This window comes from Bufo bufo, chromosome 3, assembly GCF_905171765.1.
Source record: "Bufo bufo chromosome 3, aBufBuf1.1, whole genome shotgun sequence".
Taxonomy (NCBI): Eukaryota; Metazoa; Chordata; class Amphibia; order Anura; family Bufonidae; genus Bufo; species Bufo bufo.
The window spans coordinates 511,411,619-511,426,522 of NC_053391.1; the positions used below are offsets into that span (position 1 = coordinate 511,411,619).

General features: G+C 42.9%; 1 protein-coding gene across 1 annotated transcript in view; it reads right to left on the minus strand.

Moving 5' to 3' along the window:
* Positions 1 to 14,904, minus strand: part of LMO7 (LIM domain 7) — a 155,446-nt gene that overhangs the window by 102,519 nt on the left and 38,023 nt on the right. The window contains 1 exon segment of the mRNA XM_040422350.1: positions 14,723 to 14,792. Within this exon segment, the coding sequence (XP_040278284.1) occupies positions 14,723 to 14,792 (70 nt within the window).

Here is a 14,904-nt window from a genome sequence, read left to right on the forward strand (position 1 = left end):
TAAACATTGGGTGGCCAGGACAAAGGAACAGGTTTGGATTATAGCGGGAAATAAAATCGTGGTCTGTCATACTGCTTACCGCCTGCTCCGTATCCATCTGGGAGACCAGGGGGAATATCACCCAGGCTCCTGACAATGTATGCATATTTCCTGACAACCTGACAAGCCAAAGTGGAGTGGTTCCATGTGTGCAACCACTGACACAAATGTCAAAGCGCCCCCCCCAGCAATTTGCTTGGTGGACGCATCATGGCTCAGTCACTGCCATATTCGGATGCCCTTCTCTTTCCATGTCCCCTCTTCTCCTGCTTCTTTCACCCCCTCTCCTCCTTTGGCACTTATTATTGAAGAGGTCAGATATGGGCCAGCTCTGTGTAACACAATCTGTTTAGGCCTCACACACAGGACCGTATGCGTTTGGTGGTCCATAAAACCACAAATCTGCAAAAAAAACACACATCCCGCCCATGTGAATCCCACCATTTATTATTATTATTATTACACCAGTAGTAATGTCCTATCCTCGTCTGCCAAATGGACGAAGGAGTTGTAATTGGTAAGCAGTGAAGAGCGCTCAGCACGGATTTCTCTTCATACAGCTGATCAGCTAAGGAGCCGGACCACCGCCAATCAGATATTGATAACCTATCCCTATAATCTATCAATATCGGAACCCACACAACTCCTTTAGTAATGTATCTCATATTAATGCAGCAAAGAGTTAAGTACCGGTATAAGCTTTTTTTTTTTATTTATTAAGAAGGGATGTCATTTTTGTTAAACCCATGTGACACAAAATACCATTCCAACTTCATTTAAATGCATTCTCACCTTCATTCCCAGTTTAAAGTTTTCTTTTAAATCAACCAAATGCTGCAGTGAAACCAAAAACTACTTCAAAATGAGAAGTTTAAGGATGGGCTCACATGTGACCGAGTAGCTGCGGATTTGCAGCATTGTACAGTACCATTGAAGTTGATGAGAATTTAATAGAGAGGGTGAAATCTGCCGGCTTCTCCACAGCAAAAACATCTACATGCATTACATGCTTTGTTGCTTTTCTTCCTACGGAAAAATGCAGCAAAAACCACAACAGATTTTTCAGCTGGATTTTTAGTCACTTGTGAACCCACCCTAAAGGAGGGTAACATTCAAATACTTATACTGATTTTTATACTGATGACCTATCCTCTCCTTTCTTTCACACACATAAAAAAGGGATAACAGAGAGGGAAGAGACAAATAACAAAAAGGTGCAACTTATGGACCAAAAAAACCCTGACATTTATGTGCGAATAAGGCCCAATACTTGACAATTTGAGAAGAATAGGACATGTTCTATAATTTGCAGACCAGACACAAGGATGAGGACCGCACAGGGATGAAACTTTTTTTGGGGACCCATAGAAATGAACCGGTCCATGCGCAACCCCCTAAAAATGCGTATGGGACACAGACACACAACAGTTTTGTGCATGAGACACACATCCTTTATTCTAATAAGTTTTATTTTCTGATTATAGATTTTTAGTGATAAGTATTTATGGTTTTATTTAAATAAATTTTTTTAAAAATTCAGGAGGACACAATCTTCACTTAATCCAGTAAATCTGCCTATGACCTGCGGTCATTTACCAGGAGTGCTGTGCTCACAATGACCAAACTACTCCCCTGCAATGAGTTGTTATGGCGGCCCGGGGCCTTCTGAAGGCAGTGTGGCAGGAACGCCACATCTCCTGTAGACTGCAATGGTAAAGCATTGCAGTCTAAGGCTACTTTCACACTAGCGTTCAGAGCGGGTCCGTCTGATGTCTGCTCAGACGGACCCGCTCCTATAATGCAGACGTTTGTATCAGTTCAGAACGAATCCGTCTGCATTATAGTTTGATAAAAAAACTAAGTGTGAAAGTAGCCTGAACGGATCCGTCCAGACTTTACATTGAAAGTCAATGGGGGACGGATTCGCTTGAAGATTGAGCCATATGGTGTCATCTTCAAGCGGATCCGTCCCCATTGACTTCCATTATAAGTCTGGACGGATCCGCTCGCCTCCGCACGGCCTGGCGAACACCCGAACGCTGAACGCTGGCAGACTGATGCATTCTCAGCGGATCCGCGTCCACTGAGAATGCATTAGGGCTGGACGGTTGCGTTCGGGGCAGCTTGTGAGCCCCTTCAAACGGAGCTCACGAGCGGACACCCGAACGCAGGTGTGAAAGTAGCCTTAGGTGGATGCGATTAGATGAAGACCCCTAGTGGGACCAAAAATAAATGTGGAAAAACATTTTTAAAATATATAAAAATCCAAACCAGCCCCTTCCCACATTTTGCAAATAAAAATTAATAAAACCAATAAAAATCACTGGCATCACCATGTCCGAAAATTGCCTGTACTATTAAAATATAAAATAATTTATAAAATATAGCGAATGAGAAAATGAGGGGGGGGGGGGGAGACTAAAATGGCTAAATTACTGTTTTTTTGGTTGCTTCACCTCCCCAAATTTTTTTTATAAAAAGTGATGGAAATGTCAAACATCCTAAAACCAGATCAATGAAAACTATAGATCCGCCTGCAAAAATTGAGTCCTTACACAGATCTGTAGATGTTGACACTATATTGTAGACATTATTAATAGTACCTGCATACGGGTGCAGGTGAAAAAGCAGAAGATCCGACCAAAGGGGGTCATTCACTAAAAGATATGCCATTTTATGGCATACATCTGTCAGATTGCGTCGCTGCACCCAAACCGCACCAAAAACCTAAATTTCTAATTGAGATTTTGCTGCTGGAAGGCAGGGAGTAAAAAAAAAAAAAAAAGGAAAATGGCTGTGTCAGGAAGGTGTTAATCAGATGAACAGCAGCACTATGCCTATGCAAACAGCTGGATAGGGAGGTCGCTGGCGACAGATTCACTTTATCAAGTACTTTGCTCCTCAGTAGTTACAGTACATGTTATCTACACTATACGGTTACTTCATTAACCCTCAAACAGGTGCTATGCATAACAGATACACTATAAACAAAAAGTCAGGAATATTTGGCTTGTGGTTGAAATTTCAGGATGAACCTAAAATGCTCTCTAACCTTTACAGGTGAACGTAATGTGAGCTTCTCTAAACTTTTGAACGCACAACTGTTCAATATTTCAGTACTTTTTGCACAACTTGCTGTTCTCTAACAAGGAGCTTAATGGCAAAATTGACAACAGGTGTTTGATCCAAGAATTGCCCAATAAATTTTCCTGGGTCAATTAGAATTGATATCTTAACAGTCCTCTTCATCATGCTGTTCACATTTCGACATCATGAGACCAAGACGACACTCAAAAACTGATCAACAGAACGTTGCCACTGCGAGGCTTCAAGCAGGATGTTCTCATTCAGAAGTGGCCACTGAGCTTAGAGTGTCACAGGAGGGTCATCAGCAGGCTGCTACAGAGAGACTGGAAGAGTCAGAGAAAGGCATAGAAGTGGAAGTCCTTTGGCCACATCCCACACTGATGACCCCTTCATTGTGAACAATGTCCTGTGGAACCGGATGATAAATGCCACACAACTCCAGGCACATTTAAGGGAGGTGAGAGGCAACCAACTGTCACGTCAGACCATTTGAGAACCATTTACATCAGTGTGATCTGCGCACCAGACAATCGGCAAGGATACCTGACCCGTCATAGTCTTGCATGGGCCAGGGAGCATCTATGCTGAACGAGGGACCAGTGGGCCTCAGTGCTGCTCAAGTCGATTCATCATGAGAAGAAATAATGGCCAACGATGTTGGAGACGTCAAGGAGAGCGCTAAGCATCAGCCACTGTTACCAGACGAGCCTTTGGTGGTGGTGATACAGTGTGTGCAGGTGTGTCTAGTCAATAAAGACCTGCCCTACTCTTTGTGAATGGTATAGCAACAATCCCATACTACTTAAATATCATTAATCCATTGTGCCTCTGCATGAACAACACAGGCATAATTTGATCTTAGTGGTCGACTGCGTCAGTTCATAGAGGTCGCATCATTAGGGAACGGCTGCTAGAGACTGGGGTACCTCAAATGGACTGGCCTGCACTTTCTCCAGACCTGAATGCCATTGAAAACCTATGGGATAAGCCAAGTCGCCATATAGAGCCTTGTAATTCGGTACCCCAGAAACTCAATGACCTGAGGGCCGACCTTCATGAAAAGTGGGATGCCATGCCTCAGCAGACAATAAGTCGACTTGTGAACAGCATGAGACGTCGTTGTCAAGCTGTTATTGATGCTCAAGGCCACATGACAAGTTGAGACATTGACATTTTTGTGGTTGCTTTTGTTTCAATAATTTTTTTTGAGATTAGGAAATCACCATTGCATGCTTCTACTTAAATGCCCTAACATTCATGATATAATATAACTGTAGAGTGAACCTTTAACGTTTTTCATAAATTTTATCCAAAAGTCAAATATCCCTAACTTTTTGTAAGTAGTGTACAGTATGTCCCTGGCCGAAAAAAAGGTAGAAAATGTGAGAGGGGTGCAAGGAATAATTCAACAAATGTAAGTAGGAGATCAGGAGTCACCAGGTAAGGGCGCTTTCACGCTCGGGAGACTTTTTTTGTGCAGAAAGTTTCTGTCACTGAAAATCAGTTCCGTTCATTGCAGAAACCCATGTGCTTGACGCCAAAACAACCTCATTCAGATGAATGAAATGGATTTTCGGGCACAGAAATTTTCTGCAGCACAATCTGTAAGTGTGAAGGAACCATAACCATGTACCTGCCACTTTAATAGCAGGAAGATTTCACATGTTTTATGAAAAGTCTGTCACAGCAAATGTCACTTTCAATGACCAGAAAGCATTTTTTGAGTGATGTATGTGTTGAACGAAGGCACGGGATCTCTATCTAGAGCAGTAAATCAGAAGGAAAGAAAAGCAATCCACATAGCTAGAGTGTTTAGAAAAAAGTGTAACACTAGTTTAAATACAGAATCTAATAGAAATAATTCTCTTGGATAGGAAGGTACAAACTGGGGGGGAACTTTTAGGCTACATGGACACGTCATGAAAAACGGACATGTGATGTACATTTTTTTTTTTAACGGCCCTCACACGTCCGTTTTAAGACCAATGGTTGTCTACGGGGTTATTCACACAGCAGATTTTTTGACAGTCAGTGAAAAACAGATGTCAAAAAATAGAACATGTTCTATCTTGTCTGTTTCACTAAAACTGCCCCCATACAAATGAATGGGTCCATTTTTAAAGTTTGCTTCTCAGAAAGACATCAGTGGAAAAAAAACGTCCGTTAAAAATGTCCTAGCTTCTTTAATCTTGGCCACATTCACACACTGCATTTTTATTCAGCATTTTACATTGTTAGACACTGGGTCTTGCCACAAGAGGGTGTAATAGACCTCCCCCCGCTGCCCTATAAAAAAAAAAAGCTCTCAGATGCTACTTTTGGGTAGCATACCACATGGCAAGAAATTGTTGACTTCTATACATGCCTCTATGATGATCTTGAGGATGGTCGTTTCAATGCATTGCCCACCATGTAAGTCATTCTGACCTAGCTGTAAGGAGATGTTGAGAGTAGGGATGAGTGAACTTGTGTTTTCAAGCTCGGTGTACAAGGTTTGGGTTCGGGTTATCTAAGAATTCAGTTATGGATTCCGCTACCACAGACCATAAGTTATGATCCATGGTAGCGGAATCCATAACGGAATTCTTAGATAACCCGAACCTTGTACGCCGAACTTGAAAATACCAGTTCGTTCAAAACTAGTTGGGACTGGTTACATCAGTGGACACACACGGTGAACAGGCTCTGGATGACCCAGACATATCACTAGTAGAAAGGGTCGTTTTACCCGCTTACAAGCATGAGCAGCTCCCATAGTTTGGTTGTCCACCATCCAGACACAGGTGGCACCTCCATTACACACTTCTGTCTCTGCCCGGATCATTTCCAAGTGCTTAGTACAAGGAAATTTGCCGTCATGGCACCCCATGTGCCATGTGGACTCTTTGAAAATAATGGGAGGCGTCTTATGCTCAGATTCAGCACTGAATCAACACCCAAAATCCTGTCGTACACACAAACGTATTTTTTTTTCCATGTCCGTTCCGGGGTTTTTTGCGGCCCCTATGCGGAACCATTCACTTCAATGAAATGACAGTGTGCATTCGATTTCCAAATGTCCGTTCAGCAATAAAATAGAACACGTCTATAATGCAGACAATAGGACTAGGACAGGATGTGTTCTATTAGAGGCTAGCTGTTCCGTAAAATAAGAAATGCAGACAGGCATTCGTGTCCTGCGGACCGCAAAATATCCAACAGTCGCGTGCATGAACCCTAAGGCCCCTTTCACACGAACGTGACGGATCAGGTCCAGATGCGCTCAGGGAGCGTTCAGGGAAATTCGCACCATTTTGCAAGCAAGTTCAGTCAGTTTTGTCTGCATTGGCCTTCAGTTTTTTCTGCGCGAGTGCAATGCGTTTTTCACTGAAGCCCCATTCACTTCTATGGGGCCAGGGCTGTGTGAAAAACGCAGAATATAGAACATGCTGCATTTTTCACGCAACGCAGAACTGATGAGTGAAAAGAAAAGAAAAGAAAAAAAAAAAAAGCTCATGTACACAGACCCTATAAAATTAATGGGTCAGGATTCAGTGCGGGTGCTATGCGTTCACGTCACGCATTGCCCCCGCGCTGAAAACTCACTCGTGTGAAAGGTGCCTAAGAGTATGCAAGATCTACAGGTCCAGCTTCAACATCTGTGGGCAAATGTGCAGCAGGATACAATAAGGAACCTGTATACCTCCATGCCCAACCGGATCTCATCTTGTATCCAGGCTAGAGGAGGCCTACCAGAGTACTGGAGCCTCCTTTCAACTGTACCGTTTCCCCAATAAACTTATCCTTTTGCTCTAATAATGTAATCACTTACATATAATAACATTCATTAATTCCAACAATTCATTTTTTTCATTGAGTGCATAATGGAAACAGGTATACTTCTCTTTGCATCAAATTCCGATTTTGGCTTCAAAATACTAAGGCCTCATTCAGACAATTGTAACGTGGTCGTAATTTAGTGTCTGTATTATAACCACAATTCCTGGCCTGACGGCTGCGGGTCTTATGACTTGAACTTACTGTATCACCGAGCGGCATTTATGATGTGGTAAATTCAGGTCATTAAACCTGTGGTTGGGCTGGAAACTGCAGCAAGGATACGAACGCTAAAATACGCCCATGTTATGGCCCTCTGCATTAACCCTATATCTGCAATTATGCACCACTCCACTGCCCAGCTCAATGAAATCACCATGAGTTATAGGAGGCTGTAACTGGGAACTAATGCGAGAGACTCAGCAGTGATGGAGCACAATATGAAAGCCAAGGGAATACATAGGGAGGAGAATGAGAACAGCCGGGAATGGAGGTCAGCAGTGTGAGATGGGAACTGTAGTCTACCCACATGGCTGCTGAAGATGACCCCCTTTTCTGCATGAGGAGGAACACATGGGGGCAACAGTGTTAAAATTAATTATATAAGTATGGGATGTAGGAGTTAGAGATGAGGGAATTTCAGGTTATGAAATTAGTTTACTGGTAAAAGGTGAATTGAGTTATGGATTCCATTACCATGGACCATAACGCAATTCCATGACTGAATGCCTTTAGAGGCATTCCGTTATTCATTCCGTTATAATAGAAGTCTGTGGGCTGCATAACGGATCCGTCCCGTTATGCAGGGGAGTCTTCTCTTGCATAATGGAAACGGGACAGATCCGTTTTGCAGCCCATAGACTTCTATTATGATAGAATGAATAACGGAATGAATAACGGAATGCCTCGAAAGGCATTCAGTCATAGAATTGCGTTATGGTCCATGGTAACGGAATCCCTAACGCAATTCACCTTTTACCAGTAAGCGAATCGTGAACAAATTTCAAAATATGAAATTTGCTCATCTCTAGTAGGAGTAGTGTTAAAAAATATATATATATTTCCGTTTAAGGCCACGTTCACACAGCTGTAATGTGCAGGGCATGTTAGCATCCATATTATGGCCGCGATACCTGGACCTCATACAGTTCTACTATAGATCAGGTAGACACTGTAGATGAAATCTTCTGTTTTTAACATCTTTAAGAGCCATGAAAAGTTAACAGGCTGCACCATGACCCGCTGCCATTGTCTGAAGGGGTTACTTTCAGCAATTGCTTGGAGAGAAAATAAATAAAATACATCTTTTGGCTCTAATAAACTGAGTGGAAACAACCTACGCCACATAAAGATCATTAGCAAGTTCTATCATTTTATCTGTGATCAGTAGACAGAAATAATAAAATGGCGAGTGCCGAGCTAAGGTCAGGACTAGGTCTGTGACCATACTTATCCACCATTTCTGTGATGAGCCACATAATGTGAATGTAGCTCTAGACCGGGCATTATGACTCCCAGCATGCTCTATGAACTTCTATGGGAGTTCCAAGAACAGCCAAGCAAGTGTGCATGCTGGAAGTTGTAGTTCCACCACAGTTGGAGTGTCAAAGGTTCCCGATCCAAGCTCTAGGCTATAATACGGGCTGAAACACAGGACCAGTACAAGATAACGCAATGGATTTTTACATTTTTCAAAGAAAAATTAAAGTAGTAAATTTCTGAACTAGAAAGCAAATCCTTCCACGATCATAAAAACTCCTGAAAGTAAATGTTTTTTTTCTTCACACTAGAAGCGCACACCTTATATTTCACACTGTCAAAGAATCTTGGAATTTATTACTGTAGAAGCAATATACAATCTCTTAGCAACACGTCAAGATAAATAAGTGTTAGGCAACCGCCAGTTCTCACAGCAGTCCTTATTAGGGAAAAGATATGACACTTGTGCTGCATGTAATACACACCCAGTACAGCTATGTCGGAGGTGTCCTGCCTAGCAGTGTTCTTGCCACGCCAGTTATATGTTCTATTATAGGACTAATTTACTACATGTAATTAAACATAATACATGTGTGATGCAACTAAAAACTGGTGGTAAAAAAGTGCTAGACACATTATATACACTATATCCTCAGAAAAGGTCATCAATATTGGATCGGAAGGGGGGTGGGGGGGTGGGTAATCTGACTCCGGCCACCCCCTGCTGATCAGCCGTTTCAAAAGACTGTGGCACTCCAGGAGCACCTACGTCATGTCCATTGGTCACATGGCCTAAGCGCTGATCAGTCCCATTCAAGTAATACCAAGCACAGATAGCTGATCACCGGGGCCACTGGGAGTCAGACCCCACTGATCACATACTGATGACCAATTGTGAGGATAAGTCATCAGTATTAAACACCCAAACAACCCCTTTAAAGGAATTGTAAGAGAACAGAACAAAAAGGACTGCGATCTAGAAATTGCACCACTTCGGCCATGTGACCTTTCATTTGAATGTAGATTTGTGATGATACCAGACAGTCCCATGATGATGGGCCATTATTTCTTAGAGTAGCCCTAGCATGTACTAGCACTATTGAATGACTCATAACATTAGAATCACTTGCCTAATATTGTATACGTCTGTGTGTAGGTGCTATCAAAACAGTTCTGGGCCACCAAGGCATAAGCTCAACCAGACCTCCCGTGGTATCGGGCAACAAACCATAAGCAGTTCATCCTTTAAAAGGGGATTTCCAGGGAAGGACTGGCCACAGACCCTACAGGGAAATCTCGAGGTGGGCCAATGTCCAGGGGGCCACCCAAGGCCTCCTCATCGTCGTCAGCCAGGTACATAATGACCTGATGCTCTCCACATTAATTAATACTAGGAGCTTAAGCACTTAGCTAGCAGCAGCAGGTGTCCACCTGAACACAACTGTACTGCCATCCTGAGGACGATGATGGTTTCATACTGGGCCACGGGGGGCAGTACTTTGTTCTGCACTACAGTATTGCTGGCCCGCCTACTTCTGTTGTCCTATCTTCTGTCAGTTTGGACCCAGTTTATTTTTTTCCAGGGCCACCCCATTTGCACCGCTAAAAATGGAGCGGTTACCATTCACTTCTATGAGAGATCCAAAAATAGCTGCATGTGCTTGCTTCGCTATTTTCGGAACTCCCATAGAAGTGAATGGAGAGCCACCTCTTCATGTAAAACTACTGGGAGATGAGGCCTGTTCTCAAACAAATGACACCACCATTGCAATCAAGGGGTCTAATATGTCTGCAGCAATGTTTAGTTAGGTGTGTAAAAGTAATATCCACAATAGGCCTCTTTCACATGAGAAAGTTTTTCGTCCGGGTGCGATGCGTGGCGCATAAGCATAGCGTCTGGACTGAATCCTGACTCATTCGTTTCAATGGGTCTGCGCACATGAGTTTTTCACGCATCTCTGCATTCAGGAAAAATTGCAGCATGTTTTTCACGCAGCCCTGACTCCATAGAAGTAAATGGGGCTTGGGTGAAAACTGAAGGCATCTGGATGTAATCCGGATGAAATGCGTTTTTCACTGATGGTTGCTAGGAGATTTAGATCGTTATTCTCCATATTTTTTTAACACACATGAAAAACGCATAAAAAAAAAAAAAAAAAAAACACTGAACGCAATTGCAGACAAAACTGATGGAACTTGCGTGCAAAACCATCGGTTCTTCCCTGAACAGATCCTGAGATTCCTTATTGCTCATGCGATTTCCCAGACTACCATTGCCCACAGCATCAACCTACTACTTCTGGCTAGTCTTCTTTGTGTTTTCTCTTATACCTAAGCAACACACATGCACCATGCCATTCTCATGATGGTAAAGAAAACCATCACATTAGCAGATTTTCTTCCAGTTCTAATGGGCACACGCTCATTGTAGGCACGTTCACCAGGGTACAGGGGGCGGCCTCAGCATTCTGACCAGTCTGCAGCAAGATGACAAACTGTGTCTTCACAAACATTTCTTTCAAATCTACCATTAATTTTTCAGGAATTTGCGCTCATCCAACATCAGTGAATGTTCTTCTGGATGAAGGAACAATAATTCCCACAGACACAAAATCTTGTAGAAAGCCATAGAGGAGCGGAAGCTGCAAAGAGGAAGCCAACTCTATATTAATGCCTATGGATTTAGAATAGGATGCCATGAAAGCTCCTGTAGGTGAAGCATGCATGTCTCAAATACTTCTGTCCATATACTTTATATCCACCCCTTAGCAGGATTTAATGTTATGGCTGCTTAGTGTATAGTATGTTAATATACAGGACATTTTGTAAGCAAATAAGAAAATGACCAAATTGGAAAGCAAATGTTTGCACTTGGAGACTGCATTTGTATCTTCCTTACAATGTACGTGTTGTAAAGCTACAGGGCATTTTGGCACAAGTGGAAACAAAGGAGGCTTTGGAGTGTCAGTTTTCTGTCCTTCTGTGAGAAAACCACCGATCATCGACTTTGCTTACAACACGAATCTAGAATAACAATTTGGCCACCATACAAGATGGAAAGATGAAAAGAACAATCTGAAGGTCTGTTTCTTTAGATTATGCTTGGCACGGTCCACCATCTACTCCGGTTTTAAAACTGTAAATTTGCAAAACAAAGGACTAATCTTCACCAAAGCTGACATTAGACACAAGTTTGCTTCATTTGCATGAAAAAGCTGCCTATTTCTATAATCGTCTGGTGAACAACCGAGAACTACAGACACCTCAGATGGGCAGGGAAAGGGGTTGTCCAGGTTCAGGGGTGAACCACTACAAACCCCTTCTTCACTCATTCAGCATGAATGAGTGGAGCATCAGAGCATTTCATGCTTCAATGCTCCCCCTTGCCCTGTGCTGTATCGTGCAGGGCAAGGGCTTTTTCTGCACTACCAGTGACACACCAGGTCTCTATACAGGAATGCTAGGCGGACACTTCCACCTAGCAATGAGCCCAGTGACGTCACCAGCACTAACGGCCAGCCTTTAGCGCTGCCCTAGCCTGTAAAACAAGTTAACGCAGCGCTATGGACCGCCTATTAGTGCAGGTGATGTCACCAGGTCACTGCTAGGTGGAAATGCTCTGATGCTCCACTCATACAGGCTGAATGGGTGAAGAGGTTATGTCCGGGTTCAGTTCTGAACAACTCCTTTAAAGAGAATTTGTCATCTAAAGTGTTGTGCAATCTGCAGGCAGCATGCTATGGGGCAGGAGAAGCTGAGCAGATTGATATATAGCTTTATGGGAAAAGTCAGTAAAACTTACAATTTAAGGGGATGTACAAAATTCAGGGGGGTTGGGAGGTTGGAAAATCTCCCACTTGGAAGACCTGTAAAGGGAAGTGTCACGGATGCGGTGTGGGTGGGAAACTCCACACCGAGCACAAGAGGAAAGGGGATAGAAACTAGGCCTGGAAACTAGGGTAGAGGAGAAGGTCACCTCCTAGAACAACCCTAATCCAAGTCCTGACTATCAGTATGAACTGACCTCGATGGTAGGAAAGTTAATACACAGGAACCTAGAGCCCTAACACACCCTGTAGGTTCCTGGTATAGTGACAGGACTTGAGACAACCTATTTGTCCACCAGAAGGATGAACAGGAGTCTCCCTCAGGCCTAGATCCAAAAGGCAGGGAAATAAAACAAACAATACAAATAGGGAAGAAGACACTTAACTTTACATGGAGCAAAGGCAGCGCCAGGAGCTCAACCGAGATCCAACAACCAGCAAGCCCAGAGTCCAGAAATTGAAGCTATGAACTGCACTCCCAAAAGGGGTAAGCAGTAATAAATAGGGGAAGTTAAATGACCAAACCAACAACACCTGCAAAAGGTGTGGTCATTACCAAAACAACATACACAAATGATCCACAAGGAACCATTCAGATTAACCCAAGTGTTGCCAGTCTCTCTGATCTTCTGGCACCTATCACAGGAGTGTCCATGACAGGAAGCTTACTTAAGTGCTTCCTGGCACTGGCTCCCTGCTCCTCTTCCAGGCCTGGGCTACTTCAGTGGGCTCCCTTGCTGAAAACATCCGGTTTGACATTGCTGCTGCCAATCACTGAAAGCGGCAGAGACCGGATCCCCTTGCATAATGTGACCATTTGTCAAGCCATAAGGGGAGCCTGTCACCGCCGATTGGCTGCAGGCAATGTCAAACCAGATGTACATTATGAGAGTCGTAGTTTTACCACACCTGGAGTGCTGGAGGTTAGACATTACAGATATAGGTCATAATAGGACCTGTCACCTCTCCTAACTTGTATGTTTTAGGGCTGATTCACTTGACTGAGCTCGGTCCAGGAAACACATGCCATGTGTTAGCCGTATCTCCCACATTCTACTGACATGATGATTATGATGTGAGTACCGTACAATAGACCCACAAACAGATAGGAACTAACTGCATCATAAAGCACCATGATACAGTCAGTTCAAGTCATAAAAGCCGCGATCAGTTGAGGAGGTGAAGCCGACACATGGACCGTGTTCCCAGGCTGAGCACATCCATGTGAATTAGCCATTAATGACTGCTTGCTTTCCCCATGTTATAACAAATTTGGAGCATATTTTCCAATATCACTATACTGTGCTGTATATACACAGCGCAGATGCGAGGCCAGCACTTTTTCTTATAGTGTAGAAGCACAACCACTGCTGCTGGATTGATACTAACCAAATCTACGTATATAGCTGATTTTAGATGCAGAGCCAGAAAGATTTTACAAAATATTCACGGACATAGAAAATTAAAATGCTTAAATGGCATTTGCTGAAGTGCCCTTTATCATGTAGATAAAGTTACTACAAGACACTTACTAATGTATTGGGATTGTCCATATTGCCTCCTTTGCAGGCTGGATTCATTCTTCCCATCTCAGTATACACTGCAGATTCTAGGTAGCCAGTATGGGAGTTGCTGCCCCTATGCACGCTCCCGGCCACCAGAGAGGCTGGTGCTTTTTCCCCCATAGTGTGCAAGCATGACCACCGCTACTAGACTGCAGGGTGGTCATAACACCATGGATATAAGCAGTGCAAAATGAATCAAGGAGGCAATATGGGTAATGCCAATACATTATTAAGTGTCTTGTATTAACTAAATGCTATTTGCTGAACTGAGACAACCCCTTCAGTACTAAAGGGTGACTACAAGAGGCAAGCAACTGGTGTGCCGCCCCCCCCCCCCCCACCCCCCTTGCTTTTCGAAAATTCCAGAAGTAGAACTCCAGCATTTGTGAAATACCAAGAATATAGAAAACAGGAAAACATTAACAATTTTATGACAGCCAAGACTAAACAATAATATGACTTCTGGAAAGTGTGTTATGTGTGCTATAAAACATGCCCGTCACATATGGAAAATGCTTCAAGCTCTTTAATTAGATTCTATCACTTACACTATTTAGCACATTGCAGAAAAAGCTTCCTAAGCAACCGATGAGGAAACAAAGGCAGGAAAAACACATGGTAAAAGGGAAGAAAGGCATTAAGCAAATGCAAACACTCAGGTATCGAAAAGGTTTACGGAGAAAATATAAAAAGGATAAATACAAGATTATTGTTATTATTGCATTACCTGCAGATTGTATGGTGCATGTAGTTGGCATGAGCCAATCAATTTCACTTAAAGGGATTGTTCAAGTTTTTAAGAGGATAACCAGCTGATCGCTGGGGGTGGATAGGGGATAACTTAAAAACTTGCCACAAACCCTTTAATGCAATTTACATCATTTTGCATGGCACTTGTAGAATACTTACCAAGCCAGCAATAGGTGTGGACAGTCTGTTAATCTTTTTAATTATTCCAGGCTTGATCTTGTTAATAAGGCTAGAGAAGATAAAAAAACAAAAAACAGAACAAATCTTAAAAACTATAGCCACCAAGCCAGCGTGAAGGTGTGTGCCAGCCGACATCTCTCACAAATAAGGGTTTACAACGG